This window comes from Myotis brandtii, unplaced genomic scaffold (assembly GCF_000412655.1).
Source record: "Myotis brandtii unplaced genomic scaffold, ASM41265v1 scaffold82, whole genome shotgun sequence".
Lineage (NCBI taxonomy): Eukaryota > Metazoa > Chordata > Mammalia > Chiroptera > Vespertilionidae > Myotis > Myotis brandtii.
In genome coordinates this window covers 828234-855494 of record NW_005371324.1, presented here as the reverse complement: position 1 = coordinate 855494, position 27261 = coordinate 828234, and the positions used below count along the sequence as shown (strand labels likewise).

At 38.4% G+C, this 27261-nt stretch overlaps 1 protein-coding gene across 2 annotated transcripts in view; it reads right to left on the bottom strand.

Annotated features, from left to right (window-relative positions):
- Nucleotides 1-27261, bottom strand: part of TBC1D15 (TBC1 domain family, member 15) — a 75847-nt gene that overhangs the window by 24513 nt on the left and 24073 nt on the right. The window contains exons 2-10 of one of the 2 annotated variants that reach the window (XM_005884122.2): nt 22893-22991; nt 22372-22446; nt 17864-18002; nt 12159-12369; nt 5778-5880; nt 4366-4416; nt 3896-4093; nt 1318-1446; nt 689-792 (exon numbers count right to left, since the gene is read on the bottom strand). In XM_005884122.2, coding sequence (XP_005884184.1) covers nt 689-792; nt 1318-1446; nt 3896-4093; nt 4366-4416; nt 5778-5880; nt 12159-12369; nt 17864-18002; nt 22372-22446; nt 22893-22991 — 1109 coding nt within the window. The remainder of the gene's footprint in view (nt 1-688; nt 793-1317; nt 1447-3895; nt 4094-4365; nt 4417-5777; nt 5881-12158; nt 12370-17863; nt 18003-22371; nt 22447-22892; nt 22992-27261) is intronic. The other variant, XM_005884123.2, reaches the window with a different exon arrangement.

Sequence of the window (27261 nt, the reverse complement as noted above, 5' to 3'; positions counted from 1 at the left end):
AGCCATTCTTTATACTCTCCAAGGCTTTTAACATGATGATACTATTTCCTCGTATTACCATGTTCCAATATTGTTCTGTTGCCCACTAGTTGCCATCTCCACACATTCATCTATCACAAGATTCATAAAGGGATCAAATCCCTGCAATATTCCTTGGATATATCTGCCTTCATTTAATTTCAATGATAATTTCTTGTCCATAGTTTGTTTGTTTTTTACTCAAGAGAGTAAATTTTGCTCATGGTGTCTACTCAGTGAGCTCAAAGATACCTCCAAACACAATCTGTGGACCCCCTCATACTCCTGCACTGGTGGGCATAATTTTTAAATTAAAAAGATAAAAATAAAATGACTTTCCCATATCCTAGTCTACATATCCTAAATAGTCATCTAAAAACCCTTTACTGCCCAGCCAGAGTGGCTCAGTGGTTGAGCATCAACCTATGAACCAGGTCACGGATCAGTCAGGCACATGCCCAAGTCGCAGGCTGGATCCCCAGTAGGGGGCATGCAGGAGGCAGCTGATCAATGATTCTCATAATTGATGTTTCTATCGCTCTCTCCCTCTTCCTCTCTGAAATCAATAAAAACATTTTAAAATAATAATAATAAATAAAAACCCTTTATTAATTTCTATGGGTGAGTTACCTGAATTTCTTTGATGAACATACAAAAGACAATTACTTACGTTTTTTGTTTTTGTAATTGAGTTCTTTCCTCCTTGGTACTGTCCCAAGGAAAGTAACCCAGAAGAAATTTCCATACTTGCTTTCTCAATGCATGACTGAGTCCCTGAAGAAAACATGCATATTACACGCATTTGTAAAAAAAGAATGCAGTACTTTAAGTTCACAAAGCTTGCATTTAAATAAACAGAAAGACTAATATTTGAGTCTTATACATAAAAATAGCTCAATTCAGTAAATACAATCTTGTTTTTGACTTCTGGATTCTCAAGATATAAACAGCTGCCAGAAAGCTTAAATAATGCAGAGTACATACAACAGACTGCATAGCAGACAGTGGGGCTGTTTAGTCTTTCAAAACTAAATCATTACTGGATAACACAACTACCACTGGGGCATATACATGTCTTCTTCACATAACCCATCACATCTGAAGTAAGGAAAAATATCTTTCCCTAGGCTTACTGGTATACCACCTGACATCAGGGACATCACAAGCATCTAACTCTGTCCTACAACACTTTTAAAGCATCATTCATCAAAAAGGAATTCATTCCCTTCCCCTCCCCCAAAAAAGAAGAAAATCTTGAACACCAGCAGTTTAAAATACAATCCATATTAAAGTATTTACCCCTCGAAATATCATCTGCTTCATATTATCTACATTTAAAATTCTTCCTTCGGAATCAATGTTCTTAGTCCATTCTTCCAGTGATACTGGCTCTCTCCTTTGAACAACAGGTCGTTCTCCCAAATCAATCTAAAATAAAATAACCAATAAAAAGTATACCTTTAACCAGTGAAATGAAATCATGGTAATAGAAACTTAATCTAAAATATGATTACTCAGAAATGTCCTAACATTTTTAATATCTTCCCTTGTTTTCCAATATTTAGTTTATGAACTAAATAGTTAACATTCCATACATTTTTCCTCCTACTAAACATACAAATAATTGGGTTATAAATTCAGGATGGAAAAACATTTGCTATTTTGGGTTTCAATTATGTAAGTGCAGAACAGTTAACATGTAAATTCCTATAAGAGACCCTTCACACTAAATGGTATGCTATATTATTAAAAAACAGTATTATTCCATTAATCATATTCTAAAATTAGTTTTTCTTCCAAACTAAAATTTGTAGCTCTCAGAACTGATTCATTAGCTCCACTTGGTATTTTCTACAGTTTTTAATTCAATTAACGGATGTTGGTAATTTAAAAATGCCATTTACAATATAAGCCCTTTAATTAAGTACCACAATTTAGATATTTATAATGTTCTAACTATGTGCAGCCTAGCACTGTAGCAAATTCAAAAGTGTTGTTGCGCAGATATGTAACGATTGGCCATAATTCAGGTCCAAAGTCCATATTATTTTAAAAAGAAAAGATTCCCATGAGAATAAAAACCTTATAGTAGTAGTGTCTTGACTGGTGCCTCTGGAACAGAACTAGAAGCAATCCCCTAGGGCCGTGGTCGGCAAACTGCAGCTCGCGAGCCACATGCGGCTCTTTGGCCCCTTGAGTGTGGCTCTTCCACAAAATACCAAAAATAACACGTGTGGGCGTGCATGTACAGTGCGATTGAAACTTCGTGGCCCATGTGCAGAAGTCACTATTTTGTGGAAGAGCCACACTCAAGGGGCCAAAGAGCCACATGTGGCTCGCGAGCCGCAGTTTGCCTACCACTGCCTAGGGTCACTATTCACTGCTGTCCACTCAATGAAACAAGCAATCTGTTCATTATTATTAAAAGGTAATCAGATCATTCCAGTAAGAGAAAGCAGCTTGCAAAGAGGAATGGAGTCCAAACAGGAAATTGCAAGAAGTCTTCTGAAAACATCATCTATTCTCTAAGGACAAAATTGCTACATCAAATGGGTTTGTCACTTTATAGTACATCTTGTGGCTTCCATGTGGAAGAAATAAAAAGAAAACTTCCACTGTTTCCTGGGGGAATCTAGTGACCTTCAGAAGGAAGACAATGGCACTGGCTTTTCTCCCTATGAACAATCCAAGTACAAAGAATAACTTCTTGGGTGTTAACTTTCTCCTCAGGATCTGATCTGAAAGCAATAAAAGTACTAGGAACCCCAGAGGATGGAAAACACCTTAGTAAGATTTAAGAAACTTTCTTTAAAAAGTATCCCACTGTATGAAGATTGGGCTTTGGTTGGAGGAGCAGAATTTATTACAGCATGTGATTTCAGATTAATGACTAGAAAGAGTTAGATCAGATTTGTTCACAAGGAGATGGGTATAATAAATACTAAGCTGAGGCAGAGCTGCCCGGCTGGCTGAAATTATACACAGTAGATAAGCTCTCAAAGTGTTAAGTGGGGCCCTCAAACTGGATTCAAAACAAGCTTTCAACTTAGGAATGGTCAAAGAGGTCTTGCAGTGTTCAGATGAAACTGAATATACAAAAGGGGCACAAGTGGCTAAAGCAGTTTATGAAAGGGTCACCAGAAGTAACTAGAGCTTTGAAAAAAATCTGCTTCTTCAGGCAAAGAAGTTTTATTTCCAGGAGGCATTACAGACCGAAAGAGATCTTTTAGGAACACTTTGGGGTGGACCCATAAATTTAGAGGCTATTGCTAGGAAAGGAAAATTTTGTAGTTACAACTCTAATGACTCATATGTAGAAAAGTTAAATGATATTAAACATGAATGTCAGAATTACTTTGCAGGGTACTACTAGTATTTGGGTTTGTTTTTAAAAATATTTTGAATACCTAAACTCACTGGCATAGTTTTCAGTATATAATATTCCCTCCCTTTTCTGTAGGGGATAGTTTCCATGATCCAGTGGATGCCTGAAATCGTGGATAGTACTGAACCCTATATATACTGTTTCTCCCTTTACTTACATACCAATGATAAAGTTCAATTTATAAATTAGGTGCAGTTAAGAGATTAACAACAATAACTAATAATACAATTATAACAGTAAAGAAAGGTAACCAAAAAAAAAGAGATCCAACATTAATGAACAGAAAGAATATGTAGTAATCGATGAAGAACAATTTGGTGGCAAGACAAGTGTCAGTTCTTAAATATGTTAGCAGAAAGTTACAAGAAAGGATTATGAGAAAGAGGCAGATAAAACTAAAATTGAGTTTCTATTTATATAGCATTCATACATGTTTAAAAACATTCCTCTGGTTAAAATATAAGAGCTATATTAATATAAATCTCCACTCACTCTTGTGATGACTTCAAATCCCGGTTCTTCTTGTTGATTTATTTTTAAACCTGGAATAGCATCACTAAGAAAATCTGCCATTTCTGAAGGTGGTCGCTGATGTGTAGAGGGATCGCTGCCTCTCAAACTATCAAAAATGTAGTTTGTGACTTTGGAAAATCCTACCATAGTTGCTGTATAAGGATCCTTTTTAATTTTCTATGTAGTAGAAAGAAAAATATTAGCATTAATTCAAATGAAAAATATAAATACCTCATGATGGGAAATCAGCACTAAAACAGAGTAGTCTAAGATTATCTTAAAATATTATTTTTTTCCGAGGAGAAAAAATTTAATTTTCTAAGCCAATCTTTTCATTTGGTTAAAATAGTATATTAAATGGGAAATTAATGCTACTGATTGAATTACAGGCAAAAAATGATTTGCAGGCTTCATTCAATCTGCACATCAGAAACATATGCAGTGCTTACTTTCCATTGGTGAGTGGCCCACAACAGCTTTCTTCTGTCTAGCAGTCCTGCCTTCACAAAAGAACATTATGTATTTCTGAAGCGTGCAGTACCACACTAGCCTAACACAAAATATTTGGTAGCTAAGTTTAAAAGCTCACAATACTTACATATTAGCTGATATTTTAATCTAATTATATGATTAGTAAATCATGCCAAGAAAAATAATTCGTTCTGGGCAGTGCTGTGCCTAAAAAAACAGCAAAAGGTTTTTCTACTGCTAGGGTTACTTCTAAATCCCAAAATGCCTGATTATTCATAATTAGCAAAAATTGTTACTTCTTTAAAGTCAATCTTTATTGATTATTTAATCACAGTAAGAAAATCTGTTCCCTCACTTTTCTTTAATCCTCACATGAGGATACGTTTTAGTTGATTTTTAGAGAGGGTAGGGGAGAGAAAAAGAGAAACATTGATGTGAGAAACATTGGTTGGTTGACTCCCTGTACCCACCCCAACCAGAGATCAAACCCACAACCTAGGTATATGCCCTGAAAATCGAACCTGCAACCTTTTGGTGTATGGGACAATGCTCCAATCAACTAAGCCACCCAGCCAGGGCCCTCACTTTTTATTTTAATCAGTGGTTAGCTCTCTTGTCTTCCTTACTTATCTTGTTTAACTTCAAACCAAGAAGAGCCCTGACCCGATAGCTTAGTTGGTTAGAGCATCTTCCCTACACGCCAAGGTTGTAGATTTGATCCCCGGCCAGGGCACATACAAAAATCAACCGATAAATGCATAAATAAGTGTAACAACTAATTGATGTTGCATGTTCTCTCTCTCTCCTTTCCTCTCTCTCTAAAATCAATAAAAATTTAAATTTAAAAAAAAAAAAAGAACCAAGAGAATATCCGGGACAGAGTAAGCACTCAAACATTTGTTGAGTGAATAAGTGAGTAAATGAATGGACAAACAACCATTTCATTAGATTACATACAAATCTGAGTGAAAAATTAACTAACTTTATTGTGTCAAGTGCACATTTTTAGCCAAATGCAAGAATATACTCAAATATTTTAAGAGGAATTAGAACCTACTTAAATAGAAAATAAAAATTCAAACCAGATCTTTGCCTAATTTTCTCATTAATGAATTCAAAATAGCTTACACAATGATATTTCACCTAATCAATGAAAGCTATTTCAGTATTATAAAGGGAAAAAAATGCTTTGAGAGTAACTAAGAACCAAGGAAGCTTCTAACAATATAAAACATACTATTATTTCTATAAAATTACAGCAAACAGTTTTATAAAGTTTACAAAGAGACATTTGCCTCATTCTGTGTAACTAAGAAAGTTGAGAGGTACAGGGTATATAAAATAATGGAGATAGATTAACAGATTAATAATACAGATTTAAGAAACATACTTGTATTAAACCATATGCTGGTTCATCAAGAAGATTTTCAAAAGACTGTGAAAGACTCTTATTCGGACAATTCACAAGAAGTATTCTTTTATCCTGTGGAGCTCTGTAATAAAAAGAAGGGATGTATTGAAAATGCTAGCATAATGCATCAATTACTAGCTGAATAACTCTAGTGCAGTTACTTTTCCTTAACAACAACGAAAAACTTAAATGTCTAGTTTTTGAATTGTTTCCCATTAATATAATATTAACAAGTACTTAGAACTACCTTGAGTTCCAAAACTACATGAAATATTAAATTTACTAATATAAAAGGGTTGAAGTATATTTTTCTTCTAAGTAAAACCAAGAGGACTACATTGTAATGAACCCAAATTCCTGTTAGAATTGTAGCAAAAAACCTTAAAAATATATCTTTCTTTATATCATCAAAACTAAAGTAAGACAAAACACACTCTAGGATTCATCAGTATATATACTATATACACTCTAGGAAAATGTCCCATTTTGAAATGGTTTCCAATTTCATTCCACAGCTTGGTAGTATTGCATATAAGATGTTAAAAACTTAAGATACAGCCCGGCTGGTGTGGCTAAGTAGTTGAGCATCGACCAATGAACCAGGTTCAATTCCCAGTCAGGGCACATGCCTGACTTGCAGGCTCGATCCCCAGTAGGGGCCGATCAATGATTCCCATCACTGATGTTTCTATCTCTCTCTCCCTCTCCTTACTCTCTGAAATCAGTAAAACCTATTAAAAAATATAAATGATAGATGAATTATCAGTTAAAGATCATGAATTATGCTAACCGTAATTATTAGCACACACAAACATATTTAACAAGGTTATATAATGTACAGTTCAGGTAATAATATTTTTTAGTTCTTGCTTATTAAGCTCTGGACACAAGTTTTTCTTTATATTTCTTCAAAGCTACAGAACAAATAAAATACATTCCAAGTAGACATCTGTCTAATTTCAGGTAATCAGATGAATTACCCACTTTTTTCTATTCAAATAAGTTTGATAACTCAGTAAGTCAACTGTAATGAATCCACAACTTTTGTGTTTAAAAACTGAATGTGTTATTTTGCTACTATCTATTTCTAGTTTATCATAAATGTTTGAGATAAGAACTTTAATAACAGTTATCTCTTCTCCATTCTAACATAACAGAATGCAACAGCAATGCTAAGGAGACTATGAAATCCAAAACAGGATCTTATTCTTACATATTCAGAAACAGTACTCAATCTTCAGAGACAATAGGAGCTTAATAAGCCCATTGGCTTTTTAAAATAGCTGAGGTTGAATCATTTGCAGTAGAAAAATAAATTTTTTTTAATTTTCAATTTTCATTAAATACCATCTTTCTGAGCACCTTTTGGGGTCATGTTTAATATGAAGACCTAGAGTACAGGTTCTCACATAGTATTTTTAAATAACAGATCAACTTTTAAATGTAGCACCAGAACAAGAAACTAATATAAAAACATACTTTTTTCTACCACAGTGCTGCTGTTGCATAGGTTATTATTTTGTTTCTAACAATAACTAAGTCAAATTATTTCTTTAAAATCCAAATAAAAATTGGTCATTAAAGTCAAAACTCTGGCTATGCATATAGAAGGGGAACAAAAATACAACCTTCAACTATCTGGACTCAGATCATTATGGCTACAGATCTAAAACTGTAGTCAGTAAACTGTAGATGGGAAGAAGAAATGATTGCCCAATGAACAAGCAACCACAGATACTTTGTAAAAAGGAAGGATTTCATTTTTTATAGCCAATATTCTGTGATGAGGGGCTGGGGAGAGCTCTAGGAGGAGAGACATAAGAAATTTAAGACTTAGTTGCCCCTAAAAAAAATCAACAAAACATTTTTAAAGTACATCAGCCAAAAGACAAGTAGTATATTGTTAGGCAATTACAGAGTATTGGCATTCCAGAATATTGCTACATTTCCACAATAGTACAAACTCCATGAAGGCAGGGGTCATATCTTTTTTGATTATTGCTCTTTTCAGCTCTTGACCCAGTTCCTCAAAAAAAAAAATTTAAAAAATTAGTTGTTAAATAAAAAAATAGAGGGAGAAAGAACACCACCATTCCCCCGGTTTCATGTTTCCAAATGGAAATATGCACTTGTTCTAAAGAAATTCTCCTTCACAGGGACACATTTGATTGCTGAAATCAGGAAAAAACAAGGTGCATGTTTGGCATAATCCCATCCCGGCTCTCTCCTGTTCCTGGATCTGCCTGCAAACAGAGAAAGCAGTTTCTAGTCTGCTCTCATTCACATCGTAAGTGATCTGTCCTCTTGAGGGAGACCTGCAGTTGTCTGAAAATGACAAACACTTCAAAACTAATTTGGGGTGAATTATTATGATGCTGCATATCTAAGCTTCACCGATAATGGTTATATTTTTATCAGCAACTGTCTGATTCTTATATTTACTACTCAGTAATTTACAAATACAGGAAAGAAAACAACAGTTCACTTACAGCCCTCATTAAAATATGACCAGCACACGTTCAAGCTACACATGCCCTTATAATGTGACTAGAGGCCCCGTGCACAAAATTTATGCACAAGGGGAACGGGGGCGCGCCGCGGCGGTCCCTTAGCCCAGGACCACCGGCACCTAACTGCCCGCCTGCCTGCCTGCCTGATCGCCCCTAACCCCTCTGCCTGACTGCCTGCCTGCCTGTCGCCCCTAATGCCTGCTTCCCTGATCGCCCCTAACTGCTCCCCTGCTGGCCTGACTACTCGCCTGCCTGCCTGATCACCCCTAACCACTCATGTGTCTGCCTGATCGCCCCTAACCACTCGCCTGCCTGCCTGATCACCTCTAACTGCCTCTGCCTCGGCCCTCGTCACCGTGGCTTTGTCCGGAATGACATCCAGAAGGTCGTTCAGCTGTTCGGTCTAATTAGCATATTACGTTATTATTATTATAGATTGCTGAGTATATCAGTTTCCCATCCAGGATAGAAAACTCTACATCTTAAGCTAAAATCTGTTTCATTTTCTCTTTGGAGTCATACAAAACAAATGTACAATTTATTTCTTTTAACATCCCTTTCAATATTACTTATAGAATTAAAAGTACCATACCATTTATTCATTCAACTAAGATTGATTGTACAAATATGTGCTATGCACTGTGGCTAGGAACTCAGGAGACAATGCAAACAAGATAAAAGCAATCCCTGCTTGTATGGGCTTACATTCTAGAGCAGAACATTTAAAAAATAGACAAAATGATTTTATTCTGTTAAGGGCCATGAAGGAAGTAAATAAGAGACTGAGACAGTGAAAAGGAATGGACGTGGGAACCTACATTATATGGGAGACAGTGGCATCCACAGAAGCTCTTCTGAGGAAGTGCCATTAAACTATTATCTTGAGGATCAAAAAGGAAAAAATATATCCCACGCAAAAGAAATAGCATACATAAGGAGACCCTAAGACAAGAAAGCACTTAGGGTGTTTTAGGAACTGAAAGAAAATCATGTGGCTAGACTACAGAAAAGAATAGTGTGAGATAAGGTTTAAGAGATAAAAAGAGCTAAGATAGGGCAGGTCCTCGTTGACCATAAGAAGAAGTCTGGATTTTATTTAATGTTACACCAAAATTCCTCTTCTTCAAGTTAAAGTTTTTCATGATACCATTCTTATCCCTTTTATTACACGTCATCTTTTTCATGTAGACTAGTTAGTCTAACACAGTGGTCGGCAAACTGCGACTCGCAAGCCACATGAGGCTCTTTGGCCCCTTGAGTGTGGCTCTTCCTAAGCCTTAGGAGTACCCTAATTAAGTTAATAACAATGTACCTACCTATATAGTTTAAGTTTAAAAAATTTGGCTCTCAAAAGAAATTTCAATCGTTGTACTGTTGATATTTGGCTCTGTTGACTAATGAGTTTGCCGACCACTGGTCTAACACATTTAAAATTAAGCCCAGTTCTCCAAAGTATGAACCCACCAGTAGAGTAGAGAGGTTCTACCACTTCATCCTTAGTACTATGCTTTAATCAAGTCCCAGATTGAATGAGCTATTTTGTGAGTGTTACATCACAACACTGATTAATGAGCCAACACTGATTAATGAACTTGCTTGCTCAAAAGTAAAACCCAAGTCTTTAACACCTGCTATTCAGAGGGCCAAACTTTCTGCCCCAATCATGACAATGTCTCACCTGAAATCTACTTACTAGTAATCTCCTGTATGGTAGCCTAGTCACAGCTTTTCACTTGAAGATCCAGACCCAAATACTACCAACCAGGCCTGACTTTCTTATGGTTACTGGTACTGATCAGCATATCTAATGTCAGCAGGAATGATCAACATGGTAGGGGATAAAATGTCATCCCAGAAAATACATAGTATCTTCCAACAATTGGATCACTCTTAGCTTTATATAATCTAAATTTAGACATGATAAAATAAGGACATTTTTCTATTTCCTGTTATAAAGTGAGGACATTATTCATGAAGTTAACAATCATCCCTACAGTTCCCCAAGCTGAAAATCTCAACTTCTACCTCTCACCTCCATATATCCAATCAATCACAAACTCTAATACAGTGGGGCCTTGACTTACCGAGTGTCCAGACTAACGAGTTTTTTGAGATACCAGCTGTCTCTCGGCTGATTTTTTGCATTGAGTTGATAGAGTACTTTGAGTTAACGAGCTCCTTAACGAGCTTGGTCTCAGAACGAATTAAACTCATAAGTCAAGGCCCCACTGTACTTGTATCTTCCCTGTCACTCTCCCATTTCATGCCACTATAATTTCATCTAGATGACTAGAACAACCTGCTAACATGATTTACAAGATCCTTCATGCTTTGGCCTTTACCCAGCTCTTTGGCCTCATCTTTATATTTAGTAACCTCCCTTCTCTCACTATGCAGACCTGTGATATTGAATTACTGTTTTGTGATTACATCATGTTTTACATCCTTTCTCTATCTAAAACATCTCTTTTTAAATATCTCCTTCCCCTTCATGCTAATGTTCACTTATTTGTCAGGTTTCAACTTAGATGTCGCTTCCTCAGAAAGTATTCCTGAGTCCTACCCAACCTGCAGTCTGAATGAGGTACCCTTTCCTCTCTTCCTGGGAGCTCCCAAAGCACCTTGTACATCCTTCATCTTAGTTCTTGATTTTATTGCCACTTATTGGTCAGCATCCTTCACAAGACCATAAACTCTCAGATATCAAGAAATGTGCCTGTTTTATTCACTACTAAATATCAAGCAACTAGCACAGTGTTCAGAACATAATTGATATCCAAAATATATTTGATGAGAGTAACAGCAAGAAAGAATATGTGTATACAAAGGCACATAGGTGAATACATGTAAGATACAAGATTTTTAAAAATCCTATATAATAAAAGCCTACTATGCTGAGTCTGGTCTTCCAGTCAACCAATCAAAGCGCAATTCGCTAATGATATCCTAAGGCCACTCAACTACTCGCTATGACATGCACTGACCACCAGGGGGCAGACAGTCGACTGGTCGACCCATCGCTATGACGTGCACTGACCACCAGGGGGCAGACGTTTGGACCGGTAGGTTAGCTTGCTGCGGGGGTCCAGCCGATCAGGACTGAGCGAGATGGGCCGAACACACCTTGGAGCCCTTCCACAGTCCCTCCCCAGCTGGCCAAGCTTTCACGTCCCTCCCCAACCCCGATCGTATACTAATGGTGTCCCTCGGCTAGAAGAGCGCCACTCAGCCAGATGCCTGGCTCATGGCTGGCGAGCACAGAGGCGGTGGCGGGAGCCTCTCCCACCTCCATGGCAGCGCTAAGGACCCCTGGGGGGATGTCCGCCTGCCAGTGGGGAGCGAGCCTAAGCCCGCAGGCGGACATCCTCCGAGGGGTCCTGGACTGTGAGAGGGCGCAGGCTGGGCTGAGGGAGAACACCACCACACCCTCCCCCCCAGTGCACGAATTTCATGAATGGGGCCTTTAGTAATTTTATAATTAACTTAAATTTGCCTAACTTAAATTTGCAATATTACAAATAAAAGTCTGTATACCTAATAAAAACTACATAATAAAAGGTTAATTTGGTAAATAGATAATCCATAAGTTACTGATGCATCTTCATTTAAATGTGTATAAAAATATCAGACCACTTTTCTTTAAAATAGTGCTATGATAACAGGTTGCAGATCCAAAATATTACAATGGCAAGATGTTATTCAAAATAGTTGATATCCCAGAAAAATAAAAAGTTGCTTGTGCCCTGGTATGCACATAGGTCGCTGATACCCACTGACAAGTAAAAAGAGTTTGCCTGGAGTCCAATACAACAATCCAATTTCAATAAGTAGAAAATAATTTGATACTTACTCACACAATACCACATATTTTTCAAGAGAGTCAATCAGTAGTTTGCTATCGCCTTGATGAAAGTGCAGAGCAGGGAGAACGACATCATCCTTGAGACAGAATACCAAATACGACCAGCCCATACCCTCTTTGTTTTGCTTGATTGATTTCAGGTCTGTCAAACTGAACAGGAATGACCATTTGCTTTTCCCATTTCTTTGACTTGGAGTATCTTAAAAACAAGAAAGTGGGGCAAAATATTTTTGTTCACCTTTTTAAAAGGTACTGACAGTGCTTTCATGATGGCCTAACAGAAATTTGTTGACCCTAGGGAATGACTATGCCATTCATATCACTATGGCTCCCACCTGTATTAAAAATGGCAACATATATTTTCTTTATTTTTTTACATTATTTTTTTATTGTTTAAATAAAGTATTACAAATAGTAGTACATATGTCTCTTTTTTTTTTCCAATTGACCTTCCCCCAGCCTTTCCTACTCCCCGGCATATTCCCTCACCCCCCTCCCAGTGTCTTGTGTCCATTGGTTATGCTTATTTTCTTTAAAAAATAATTTTTAAAATAATTATCCTGTTGCACACAAACTAAAAAGGTTATCCCCATTTAAATATAAGCTTTGCCCAAAATGAACATGACTCTGGAAGCAGGCTGGCTGGATTCAAATTACAATACCACAATCTTACTAAGCGAATGATGTGGAGCAAATAACTGAATCTTTCTGAGTCTCAGTTTCATCATCTGTAAAATGGAGAGAATTATACTTACCTCACAATGTTATTCTAAGAATTAAAAGATATAATACTTGTCAACTAACTAGGTACAGTGCAAAGTATGTAGCGAATACTCAATAAATGTTAATACTTTCCACTTCCCCAAATATGGATGATGATGCTCTTGGACAATCATTTAAAACAAAAACAAACTTTTATTTCCATCACTTCCATTGCAATTATTTTTACTAGACTACATTGAGTGAAGATAAGTATACCAGTATAAAATATATATATATTGGGGTGAATAGCCAGACTATTTTTTTTTTTTTTGGCAAAAACCCAAAGAACAGTGGGGAATTAAGGGTGAAATATAATTAAGTTATAAATGCTTCAAAGAGAATGAATACATTTAACCTTCCTGCTAAATCAATCTTATACTAAATTAAGACCTCATTTCAAATCAAACTATAGTTATGTAAAATAAAGCATTTTCTGAGTTTGTGGGCTGTTTATAAAAGCTTTAAATCCTAGGTTTGTGAACAATATCATAATTGATAACAAGGAACTTAAAGATTATCCATTTAAATAAAAATTTAAAAAACAAAGAAAAATGTTTCTTCTCATTAATGTACAAAATTAGTTTCTAATCTAGTTATGATTTCAAATCATTTTATTTTAACATTTTAACTCAGACATAAGCATGTCATGTTCCTAAAATTTTAAAAAACATTGTACCTAATGTTGTTTCCTAAGAAGTGTCATACTGTTATTCAAGCTCTTCTTTGGTGTTGACCTGCATGTATATCAATCACCCTTCTTATACAGTCAGGAACACTATAACTCCATCAACTCCAAAAAGACCTCCTACACTGACACAAAGAAATCTACAGCTTACAGAAATTGCTACCTTCAAGGAATGCAGGCACCATTCCTAGTTCATGGACACTTTAGCAAGTATCATTTCAAAGGAAGCACAAAAAGGCTTAAGTAACACACCAGCTGGAATGGTGAACTCATATCTAAGGCTGGCACTAGATTAAGTGACATGTGCCCACTTGGCTGCTATATAACATGTTTTACTGGAATTTATATTATAGAGCTTATAACATTACTACAAGCTAATATCAAAGTGAGAACAATACTACTAGTACAATTCCAATATCTTCATGAATCATTTAAGTGTGAATATACACTTAGACTACCTATTACTATATTATCTGCAAAGAACAAAAATATTTTCACAGCAAAAGAGCAATGGAAAACTAGATATAAACAATTATTTAAATGAAATCCTTAAGTTACACAAAAAAGTACTGAACCCAAATTAATGTAAGAAAATCATGTGGAGAACATTAAATAATATATGCAGGTTATATGAATCATCAGGAGTTTGTGCATATCCAAAACTAAAAATTTTACAGATTTTTTCATTAAAGGAAGAGACACACATTACATATTAAGTAAAACAGAATATGCCTCACACATTTCCTCAGTTAAAATGCTGACAGCCGAACCGGTTTGGTTCAGTGCATAGAGCGTCGGCCTGCGGACTGAGGGGTCCCGGGTTCGATTCCGGTCAAGGGCATGTACCTTGGTTGCGGGCACATCCCCAGTAGGGGGCGTGCAGGAGGCAGCTGATCAATCTCTCTCATCAATGTTTCTAACTTTCTATCCCTCTCCCTTCTCTGTAAAAAATCAATAAAATATATTAGAAAAAAATATCAATGAAAAAATGACAAGAAAAATATTTTTTAAAAAATGCTGACAAATGATGAGATAAACATTACAAGTCAATTCTAGAAGTCCCTTTTACTAGAATATAGCTTCATGAACAGGAATTTTATTTTGTCACAGCTATATCCCCAGCTCCTAGAAGAGTGACTACCACGTAATAGGTACTCAAAGATGTGTTGATAAATGAATAACTAAGACAAGTCAACAATTTAATCTATCATCAATAACTAACCAGAAACAGATGGTTACAAAGAAACAGAACCCAAGAGTTAGCTCAAAATTTCCTTCGTTTTCCTTACAGAAAGGTAATAAAACTAATTGGTACTGATGAACTTACTATGTTACCAAATATGTATAAAAACATCCCCAAAACACTGACATGAGAAAACTGGCCATAACGCAGAAGAGTAAAACAAAGAGCTCAGTAAGTATCCATGTCTTAAATAAAATTACATCAAGGATATGACATTTTAGATGGGTTTGTAGAACATCATGTCAGTCTGTTGTTCAGGGAATATATATTTTCAAAATATTTATCTAGTACATAAAAGCAATATTTAGCAGTAGAAACTCTTAAGAAATATAAAGTTAAGTAAATCTTCAATAGTCAATTTTTTAAAGGTTTGTCCCAAGTTTCCTTTGTGAATCACCAACAAGGGTAAAAATATTTGAAAAAAATGCTTTTTAAAAATATAAAAATAACCCTGACCAGTTGCTCAGTGGTTAGAGCACTGGCCCTCAGATGGAAGGGTCTCGGATTCAATTCCTAGTCAAGGCATGTACCTCCGCTGCAGGTTCAAAACCCGGCCCCAGTCAGGGCACGTGCAGGAGGCAACCAATTGATGTGTCTCTCATATCAATGTTTCTCTCTCTCTCTCTCTCTCTTCTTCTCTGTCTCTCTGTCTCTCTCTCTCTCTCTCCCCCCCCTCCTCTCTTTCACTCTCTCTAAAAGATCAATGTAAAAAATATCCTTGGCTGAGGATTAAAAATGTAAATATATATGTAGTTTCATAATGGCACAATTTTGAATTGTGGGTCTGGGGGACTCTGAAGGCGCCAAAATACCGACTTCTGCGCATGGGCCACAAAATTTCAATCGCACTGTATGTGTGCGCCCACACGTGGTATTTTGTTGAACAGCCACACTCACGGGGCCAAAGAGCCGCATGTGGCTCGCGAGCCGCAGTTTGCCGACCACTGCACTAGGAGATTTTGAAAAGTATAGATGTCCAGTCTCTATCTCCAGAGTATGATTTAATTTGCTGAATGAAAGCCAGGCATTAGTATTTTTTTAAAAGCCTAATCTTCCCAAATAATTTCAATGTGCAAAGTTGAAAACCATTATTCTAAAAAAGATCTTTAGCCCTGGCCAGTGGCTCAATTGGTTGGAGCGTCGTCCTGTTTTACACCAAAAGGTTGTGGATTCAATTCCCAGTCCTGGCACATACCTAGGTTGTGGGTTCAATCCCAGGTCGGGGCAAGTAGGGGAGGCAACTGATCGATGTTTCTGTCTCACATCATGTTTCTCTCTCCCCGTTTCCTCTCTCTCTAAAAAAACAAATAAATAAAATAAAAATATCTTTATTGTCAGATTATACTTTTCTCATCCACATAATGCTTCTTTCTTCTATGGAATTCTGAAAACTAATTTTGCTCATTCCTGCAGTCTGACTTTTTCATTTTCAAGGATTTAACAGTATTAGGCAACAACGAACAAAAAAATAGCAATTCACATAACCAATCCTAAAGATCTAGTCTAGAGAAGTTAAAAATCCCTCACCTGCCAAATATACTAAAATCCTGTGGTTTTACTTTTCCTTAACACTTTGCATTGCTCTGGTTCTCTTTCGATAGAAAGAGAATTCCAATAAGTTAGTTAGTTAGTAAGTAAATAAGTAAGTAAGTAAATAAATAAATAAATAGAAGAGGAACACACATGCATAAACTGATTGTCAATATCTTGTGAATTAATATTTATCTTAATTGCCAGTTTCCAAGAAATGATACAGTTCAAAATCTAACTACTATTTATAATAATAAAAGCGTAATATGCTAATTAGACCAGATGTCCTTCAATAAAGCCAGGGCTGCCAGGGAAGCCTGGGTCCTGGGTGCCAGAGGGAAGCCAGTGCCAGCAGCTGGGAGAAGGCAGGCCTACTCTTGCATGAATTTCATGCATCAGGCCTCTAGTATATGAGAATAATTCCCCAGGCCATATATGAAAATCAATTTTACTTAGTAACAATGCTATATAAATGTAGCAAGAGATATTCTAATAAATTTTGATACACATGGATAAATTCCTACATTCAAACCAAAATCATTAAGAGATAAAATATACTTTTAGTTATAAAACATAGAGGAATCAATAGGAAAAAAACATATACAAGTGTTTAATATTTTTAAAAGCGATCAATCACAAATAACCTGGCCATATCACAGATACACTATACCATATTTAGAATAATATATGTGTTCTATCAGGCTGTTAGCTTGGCTCTTTTTTGTTATCTACATTTAGATAATTACATATGGCAAACACAGATTTAAATATATATATAAAACAGAATAATCACTGAACATGTATAAAGGGGAGACTGCAATGAGCTGTTAAATTCCCAGTAAACACTGAAATTAGAATAGGATGGTTAGCAGTATACTCCATCTCCCCCTGGTGCTTTGGGATGAAATAACTTTCTTTTTTAAAAATTCTACTAGATTAAGAAAAATATGCATGAGAGACAACCACAGCAATTTTCTAACATGTTTCTATTTTTTGCCATTAATAACTACAAAACAGAAAAAGGATTTTTTAAAGCCTTTTTTATGAAGTCACAACCAACAACACCAAACAAAGCAAAAAAGTGATGAAAAGGGAATATAACTAAAATGTAAGAGTTACTACTGTATCAAAGCACCAAAGCATCCTTCTTCTCTGAGGAACATAAAGAACTTTCTTTGCACTTTTGTTTAAATAATATTGCAGCAACCCTGACCGGTTTGGCTCTGTGGATAGAGCATCGACCTGCGGACTAAAGGGTCCCAGGTTCGATTCCAGTCAAGGGCATGTACCTTGTGTGGGCACACCTGCAGCGGGGGGGGGGGGGGGGGGGTGCAGGAGGCAGCTGATCAGTGTTTCTCTCTCATCAATGATTCTCTCCCTTCCTCTCTGTAAAAAATCAATAAAATATATATTTTTTAAAAAATAATAATATTGCAGCAAATCAGTTTAAGATTTCAACGATTTAATTCATACCTCCATTGGTATGTGGCTTCTTTTTAAATGAAACTGTATTAACCATGTCCCACTCTGCTTCGTAACTGTTCACATGTTCTGGTCCTCGATGAGCTCTTTCTTTTGGGGCCTGAGTCCATTCTACAACTGAACTGGAATCCTAAAATGATTATAACATATAAAATATTTAGAGACTAGAAGTAGAATTTCATTTCAATCAATAATGTCATCTCAGCATCTACATAAATTAAATTTATACATTATGGCAGGCATCACTGGTGAGAAAACAGGGACACTATTTCCTGTCATTTTCTCCCTTGCCCAAGCTTTACCATCGGGAGTACACCCGCACCTTTCCCATCCCCCTTCCCTTCCCCCCCAGTCATGTTACACCTTTGCCTTTCCCTCTCCTAAGCTCCAAGGGCCCTTCTTTTGCTTCTATTGCTTGTTTCCTGAGCCTACACAGCCCAACTAGCTCACCTCTTCTATCTTTATAACTTTCTAAATAAATGTTCTCTTACAATTAGAAAAAAAAAAGAAAAAGAAACGGAAGGAAAGGGGAGGGGAAGATAAGCTTACCCAGATGCCTTGCAGTTAGGGTTGCCAATCCTATCTAATAAAGAGGGAATATGCTAATTGACCCTCACGCTGCCGCAAAGATGGCGGCACCCACCGCCAATAAGGAGGAAATATGCTAATCAAGTGCCACGCCCTCAAAGATGGCAGCACCCAGTCCCCTCAGCCCACCAGGGTGGCAGGCACATGGCGCCTCCAGAGTCCCCCAGACCCCTCAGCCCCCCAGACACCCAGAGCTGGCCCACGGGGCAGGCAAGGCTCAGATGGCAGCTGCCCAGCCGCCCAGGGCCAGCCCGAGGCACAGGCAAGCCTTGGATGGCGGCTGCCCAGCCCCCCAGGGCCGCCCGAGGCTCAGGTAACCAGGGCCAGCCGAGGCTTGCACTGCCGGCAGTGGCAGGAGCAGAGGTGTGATGGGGCGTCGCCTTCCCCCGATCGCCAGGTCGCCTCCCACCTCTGAGGGCTCCCAGACTGTGAGAGGGGGCAGGCCGGGCTGAGGGACTCCCCCTCCAGTGCATGAATTTTCATGCACCGGGACTCTAGTTAAGTAATAAGAATAGATACAGACTGAAAATTGGGGAGTGACTGAATGAATGAAATTATAAAGTGGAGTGTTTCTTCTTTCAGGTCCTTCCTAGGGAACCCCCACCCATGGTTGCCCAATTTAAAAAATGCAGCCCTGCCCTAGCCAGTTTGGCTCAGTGGATAGAGCATAGGCACTCAGACTGAAGGGTCTCAGTTTGATTCCAGGCAATGGCACACACCTTGGTTTCAGGCTCCATTCATGGCCCTGGTCTGGGCACATGAGGGAGGCAACCAATGGATGTGTCTCTCTCACTTCGATGTTTCTCTCTCACTGTCTTTCCCCATCCCTTCCACTATTTCTAAATATCTAAATATTAATGGAAAAATATCCTTGGGATAGTATTAACAACAAAAACGAGAAATAAATAAAATAATAAAAGCAGTGTGTGTGTGTGGGGGGGGGAGGGGGGGATGCAGTCCTTACCACCATCATTACCAACTCTACCATCTCTAGTGGGGAAAGCTAAGAAGCATCTACAGAACCCCACCTCACACAAAGGCTTGGAACAGGTACATCAAGTACTTTTGGAAATCAGTATAAAGGTCAAATTAAAAAAAGGACTACTAACAAAAGTCCAGAGGCTAGAGGTTTACTCATTAAAAAAGCTAACAGTTTATCTCTAGATTAGGAGAAACCAAGCGCAGTCAGCAAAGGGATAATACACTAAAAACAGGAGAATTACCTAAAAGTCCATCTCTACAATGAGTTGGCAAGGTTCCTAGCTCTCTTCCTCTCAGTTCCCATAACACTGGAATCCAGGCTTACCCTTTCCAGCCGGGAATCTGCAGACTGTTCTCTGAAGAATGAGTAACCCAAGAGAAAGACCTAAATTTCAACACCAAGGATTCTCACATAAGCAGAGTAGCCAGATCATCCTGAGTCCCAACTATTACCAAACCTACTCAAACCTAGAGAGAGTATAGTCACTTTTCTGTGTGTGCTGTTAAATATGAGCACTACAAAGATCACCAAACTTCAGGCAAATGTCTATACAGAAGACAAAGTCCAAATGAAACAAGAAAAAAAGTCAATTAGAGGAAGTAGACTATATACAGAAATGAAAGCATCTAAAAAAAACTATCCTTAGAAATAAGGAAGGATATTACATCCACTAAGAACAGGATGCTGGGTTTAAAAACAGGGTAAGGCAAGCCAGTGAGCCAGGATAACTGGAACAGGGAAACTGAGACAGATAGCTGAACAACCTGGAAGAGCAATTTTTAGCAGATACAGAAGGTCACCTCCCTAGAAATAACATCTAAGCCCCAGTCGTATTTCAGCTCCAGTCCCAGAAAAGTAGCAAAACCAAGTGGGCAACACCAGGATTAGTTGCAATGACTAATGACCCCTGCCCTGACACTGACCAATTAGTGAAGACTATGACCCTGAAGGAGCACATCTAGAAAACTGATGAATATTCTGCTAAAAACAAGATCCCCCCAAGATCTCCCCTAAGATTCCTGGCAGCAAGAAAAGGATTCAGCTTTTCCTCTGGGGAGTAGCCCCCACCATTTCCTTGCCCCTCTTCCTCCACCACAGGAAGGCATCTCCTAAACTCCAAGGGACGCCACAAGATTTACAACCAGAGGAGCAATGGGCAGTGGAAACTTGTCCTAAGCTAACCCCTGAACCTGTTTCCAAGGCCCCCTTTAGCTTACTTCCCAGAGGGGGAAATTAAAACTATAATAGCATGGCCTGTGTGGCTCAGTAGTTGAGCATCAACCTATGAACCAGGATGTCACAGTTCAATTTCTGTTGAGGGCATATGCCTGGGTTGTGGGCTTGATCGCCAGTAGAGGACGCGCAGGAGGTGCCATTCAATGATTCTCTCTCATCACTGATGTTTCTATCTCTCTTCCCCTCCCTTCCTCTCTGAAATCAATAAAAACATATTTTTAAAAATATTTTTTAAAAATGTAACAAAAATGAAAATGGCAATAACTAAAAGATAAAATTGAAGAAATTTGCCAGAATATAGTATACATATATACACAAAGAATTAGAAAATAGGAAAGAAAGTACTAAAAATAATTACAGGACCAGTCCAGAAGGTCTAAAGAGTTTTTCCTAAGGAAAGAAAAGGAAAAATAGAGAGGAAATAACTCAAAAATATTTCCTAAGAAATAAAAGACACAAGTTTCCATATTAAATAGGCCCAAGAAGTACTCAGCACAAAGAATAAAAACGACTACAAAGGCTCATTACCAGGACATCCTAAAAAAGATTCTAAAGAGGAAAAATACATACAAAGGATAAGGGATTAGAATGCATTCAACCAAACATCAATAAAGAAAACTAGACAAACCTGGGATAACTTTCAAAAACATGTGGGAAAATTTCTATGCCAGCCAAGCTATCCAATCCAGAATAAGAATAAAAAAAAATTTTTTTTGTTCCCATGCACCTTTTTTTCCCCTCAGGAAGCACTGGAACTTAGGAGTAAACCCAAAACAAGGCAGTAAACCAAAATAGGTAGATAACAGCATAGGATTTTTTTAAAAGGGGGGAGGGAATAAAATATGGGAAAGAGGCTAAAAGAATCCCCAGGATAACTGCTGCACAGAAAACCCAGAGGGCAACCAGTACAAAATGAAGCATGTGAGACTCTGGAAGAAATGTCTTTATGAAGATGAAATTAGAAGATCATGTATATGATTAAATACTTTGAGAAGAAATGTGGACAGCTGGGCCAGAGTTTCAAGGTGAAGGTGAAATAGAGGTAAGACAGAGCTAAATCTCTACCTACCATAGTGAGAAGTCAACACATGATACAAATGCTAAAGACAAATTATCATATAAACCCAATGATTCTACGCTTAGGTTTTCAAGAGAAAATATATGCTCACACAAAAACTTGTACATAAATGTTCATAGCAGCATTATTTATATTAGTCTAAAAGTTAAAAAAAAATGTCCATCAAATAATGAAAAAACAAAATGTGGTATATCCATAAATGCAGTATTATTCGGGGGGGGGGGGGGGGGAGAAAATATCAATAGATACTATATTATGCATAAACCTTGAAACATTATGCTAAGCGAAAGAAGCCAGTCACAAAAGACCACACATTATATGGAAATGTCCACAACAGGCAAATTCAGAGACAAAGTAGATTAGTGGTTGCCGGGGACTGGAAGAAGAGGGAATTAAAGAGTGACCAATAAAAGGTTGTTTCTTTTTCGGGAGTGATGAAATGTTCTAAAATTAAATATTGGCAATGATTGCACAAAACTGTAAATTTACTAAAACCACTGAATTTTACACTTTAAAAGAGTGAGTTTTATGGTGTATGAATTATATCTCAATAAAGCTGTTATTTTTTCTTAAATGGCCTAACTTTCCTGAGCCATTTATTTTTTTCTTAAATACCTTTCCAGCATAGAGAATACTCGAAGAATCTAAAGCATCATCCAATGGTCTCCAATCCACTATAACTTCAGCATCCTAGAGAAGAAAATTATGAACTACATTTACTATTCCGCAATATCTTACATTCTTAGTCATTATTACATTCTTACATTATTTTTAATTCCATGAACCCAAAATAAAATTTTAACCTCTTAAATATTAGCACTTTAAATATGCAATATCATATATAAACTACTATCGGACAACCAATATAATGTAGATTTTAAAACTCTGCTCACATTTTATTATAAGAAATGTATTACTGCAACTTCTACATAATAAGTTTTTAAGTATTCCATGCCATTTTACTGACTTTCTGAAGTATTTTATTTCTAATATCATTTAATGTTAAATTTACAACTATTGTTTGATTACATAACTTTATCTTACACATGGAATCCAAACTTGCTGATAATGCCCCAAAGATTAGCCACTACCATGAACAATTAATTATTAAATAAAATCATTTACTGGAAACATACCTTCTCCAAAACACGTAATATTCCTGAAATCAAGCTGTCTTGGTCATTGCTCTTTCCACTAGATGAGTGAATATAGACACCTTCCTGTTCATATATAACCTAGAATAGCAAAAGTAAGATTAATCACACTATTTTTATTCAATACTATTTCAACATCAGTTTAAAAAAACTAAAGAGATGTTTTCCTATAATGTCTGAACCAAGTTTCTGGTTATTTCATACATAAATGTATTATCAGGAACAGACTGTGATGAGAGAACCAAGATGGAGGTGTAGGTAAACACCAGTGCTTGTTGCTTCCTACAACCACATCAAAATTACAACAAAATACAGAACCCACCATCATTCAGAACTGACTGAAAGCTGGCTGAAAGGAAGTTCTACCACCACAGAAATAAAGAAGAAAGCACACTGAGACTAGTAGGAAGGGCAGAGGCACAAAATGGGCTGGTCCGACACCCATGTGTGACATTTTTTTAATCGGGAGGGATATCTCCAATACCTCCCCTGAGAAGCAGGGGGTCGCAGCCCCACACGAGACTCCCAGCCCAGGGTTCCAGAGCTTGGAAAAGAAGTCCCTGTAACTTCACGCTGTAAAAACCAGCAAGGATTGTGGCTGAGTGACATGGAAGCTGCTGAAGTCCCAGATGTTCCACAAACTTATAAGGTCCTGCTTCCTCTGAGCTCCAGCGCCAGGCAGCAGGTTTAGGGGAATCCAGGGACATACAGGGAGGAACTGGACTGTCTGGCATTGGGCAGAAACTCATGGGCAGCTTTGTCCCAGACAGGGATGCTGGCTGGGGTCATTGTTCCTGTGCTGGGACCTCCCCTATCACAGAGCTGACTGGCAGCCATATGTGAGTTTCTATAAGCATGGCCCATATTGTTTGTTCCACCCTGGTGATTCCCTGAGAACCCACCCCTGGCTTTTTCATATGAATGGCCTGTCCTGGCCCAGGCTTCAGATTTCCTAAAATCTCTCAAACAAGCAGCAGCTGGCATCAAACCTATCAATAAAAGGCCCAAGACCCTACACTAGCACCCGTCTGCCTTGCTTCTACAGGGTGGCCTCACCTGGGCACTTCCTAGCCCAATACAAGTAGCAGTCATCTGTATATCTCACTGTAGTTCATGCCAGGTGGCCCCAGGCAGTGGCTGACTTTGCACCTCCCCAGAGGCCCCAGAGCCAGTGCACCCAGTGGAGAGCTTCAGACCATAGCATATTACACCTCTACACATCCACAGCAACACACTCAAGGGGCAGTCTCAGTGAGCACCACTTAAGCAAGTCCTGCTGCATAGGGGTGTCACCTACATAGCAACTCTTCCATTGTAGACACAGCTGGTCCTCACAGCCAACTGGCCTAGAAGTCAATTCCTCCCAGTGATGCCAGCAGCAATCAAGGCTCAAGTACAAGACTGTGCACACAGGCCACAAAGGGGCACACCTAGAGTGCCCAGATCAGGTGACCGGGGAGGTTGAGCCACTGGCCCTACAGGACACCTACTACACAAGACGACTCTACCAATTCTAGGAGACATAACAGCTCTACCTAGAAACAAACTCAGGGAAGCAGCCAAAATGCAGAGAAAGAAAAAGAAGAGGAGGATTAAAAAATATGCGATCAATCAATGAACTGGTGTGTATATATGCATAACCCGTGGACAGACAATGGGGTGGTGAGAGCCTGGGGGTATGAGGGAATATGGAAGCCGACCAGAAGAGGTTAGTGGGAGGAAAAGAAGGACCTATGTAATACTTTCAATAATAAAGATTAAAAGACAAAAAATAATAAAATGGCAATAAATGCATATCAATAATTGAATCTAAAAATCGAAATAAACTACAGTGGGGCCTTGACTTACGAGTGTCCCGACTAATGAGTTTTTTCGAGATACGAGCCGTCTCTCGGCCAATTTTTTGCTTTGAGTTGCAAGCTAAAATTCGGGTTACGTACAAGCCAGCTTCAGATACCCCACTGCTAGTTGGCACAGCGAACATCACAGTTATTGGACATACGAGTAATTTGAGTTACGAGCTCCATCACAGAACGAATTAAACTCGTAAGTCAAGGCCCCACTGTAATAAGAAAGCCAATAAACAAACTAAACTGAATAAAATAGAATCAGAGGCATGGAAACATGGAACAGACTGATGAATCTCAGAAGGAAGGTGTGAGGGGGTGTGTGGGAGGAGATTAAGCAAAGATCTTATACTCATACTAGAGGCCCAGCGCACGAAATTGTGCACGGGTGGGGTCCGGCCGGCCAGCCCTGATTGGGGCTGATCGGGGCCTGGTCGGCCAGTGGGAGGGGCCGCAGGAGGTTGGCAGACCAGCCCCGCCCCCGATCGGGTGGGGGGACTGATCAGGGCCACAGTGCGCTTCAAATCAAGCAGTTGTTCCAGCATTCTAGTCTCTTGGCTTTTTTATATATAGATATGCGTTATCTAAGGGCATAGACGATAGGGTGATGAAGGCCTGGGGCGGGGCAGGAATCGAGTGAAGGGGGACCATGGGGAGAGGGGACATCTGTAATAATCTCAAAAATGAAGATTTTGTTTTTAAAGACTATGATAAAAGTAAAAAAAAAATAGCACTTAGACTAAGAGTACTTCAAAGAAAGATAAACTGGAATTTGTTTTGCTCTACATGAAAAGTTTTGAATTTCATGATTATCACAATCTTCTCCATAAACAAAGATAGGATAACTGCTGTGTATCAATATGCAAATTTCACTTAGATATGTTTTAACAAATGTTATGCAAACTGAAAGTGGACCTGAAAATATTCAGGAGTAGGACTAGATGAAACATTATACTCAATGGACAAATACTAAAACCATTTCCCCTAAGAACAGGAACAAGAAAGGAATGCCCATTTTAACCACTCCTGTTCGACATAGTATTGAAAGTGCTAGCCACAGTGATCAGACAAGAAGAAGAAATAAAAGGCATCCAAATTGAAAAAGAAGTAAAATATTCATTATTGGAAAATGACATATTGTACATAGAAAACCCTAAAGACTCCATCAAAAAACAATTAGATTTAATAAATGAATTTGGCAACGTAGCAGGATACAAAATTAACACCCAGAAACCTATGGAATTTTTATACACCAATAATGAACCCACAGAAAGAGAAACTAAAAAAACAATCCCATTTACTACTGCACCAAAAAAATTCAGGTACCTAGGAATAAACTTAACTAAGGAGGTAAAATACCTGTACACAGAAAACTACAGGATGCTGAAAAAAGAGATAGAGGAAGACATAAACATATGGAAGAATATACCGTGTTCATGGATAGGCAGAATCAACATCATTAAAATGTCCATATTACCCAAAGCAATCTATAGATTTGATGCAATCCCCATTAAAAACCTACAGCATATTTCACAGATGTAGAACAAACTCTCCAAAAAGGTATATGGTATAAAAAAAGACCCACCCTAGCTGGTTTGGCTCAGTGGATAGAGCATTGGCCTGCAGACTGAAGAGTCCTCGGTTCGATTCTGGCATGGGCACATGTCTGGGTTGCAGGCTCGATCCCCAGTAGGGTGTGTGCAGGAGGCAGCCAAGCAATGATTCTCATCATTGATGTTTCTCTCTCTCCCTCTCCCTCTCCCTGTCCCTCTCTCCCTCCCTGTCTCTCCCCCCCCCCCACCTTCCTCTCTGAAATCAATAAAAATAATTTTTTTTTTAATGACAAATCTCTAGCCAGATTTAGAAGGAAAAAACAAGAAACACAAATTACCAATATTAGGAATTAGAGCATAAACATCACTATTGATTTACACATATAAAAAAGATACTGCCCGGCAAGCATGGCTCAGTGGTTGAGCATCGACCCATGAACCAGGAGGTCTCGGTTCGATTCCCAGTCAAGGCACATGCCCGGGTTGCGGGCTCAATCCCCAGTGTGGGATGTGCAGGAAGCAACTGATCAATGATTCGCTCTTATCATTGATGTTTCTGTCCTTCCCTCTCTCTTCCACTGTGAAATCAATAAAAATATTTTTTAAAAAGACACTAAGTTTTTTGCCAGACCTCTGAGCCCAGAGGGTCGGAGGGAGACCGCGTGGCAGACAGCCGAGTCTCTTGGGACAGACACAGCCCCTGACTGGGGAAAGGAGTTCCGCGGGATTCCTGGCACCGGGGGATTTGAGATTTTGATTCAGTGATTACGGAGGACTGAGCCGAAAGTGGGCAGCCTGAGAAGCTGACCAGATCATGCAGTGCCGGTAAGAGTGGAGCGTTTCCGCGGCCGGCCTGCGTTTGTTTGTTTCTTTGTTTTCACTGAACCCTGCTCATAGGACAGTTCGGATACAGACACTCACCTGTGCTGAAGAGAGGGAGAAGGTGCGGAC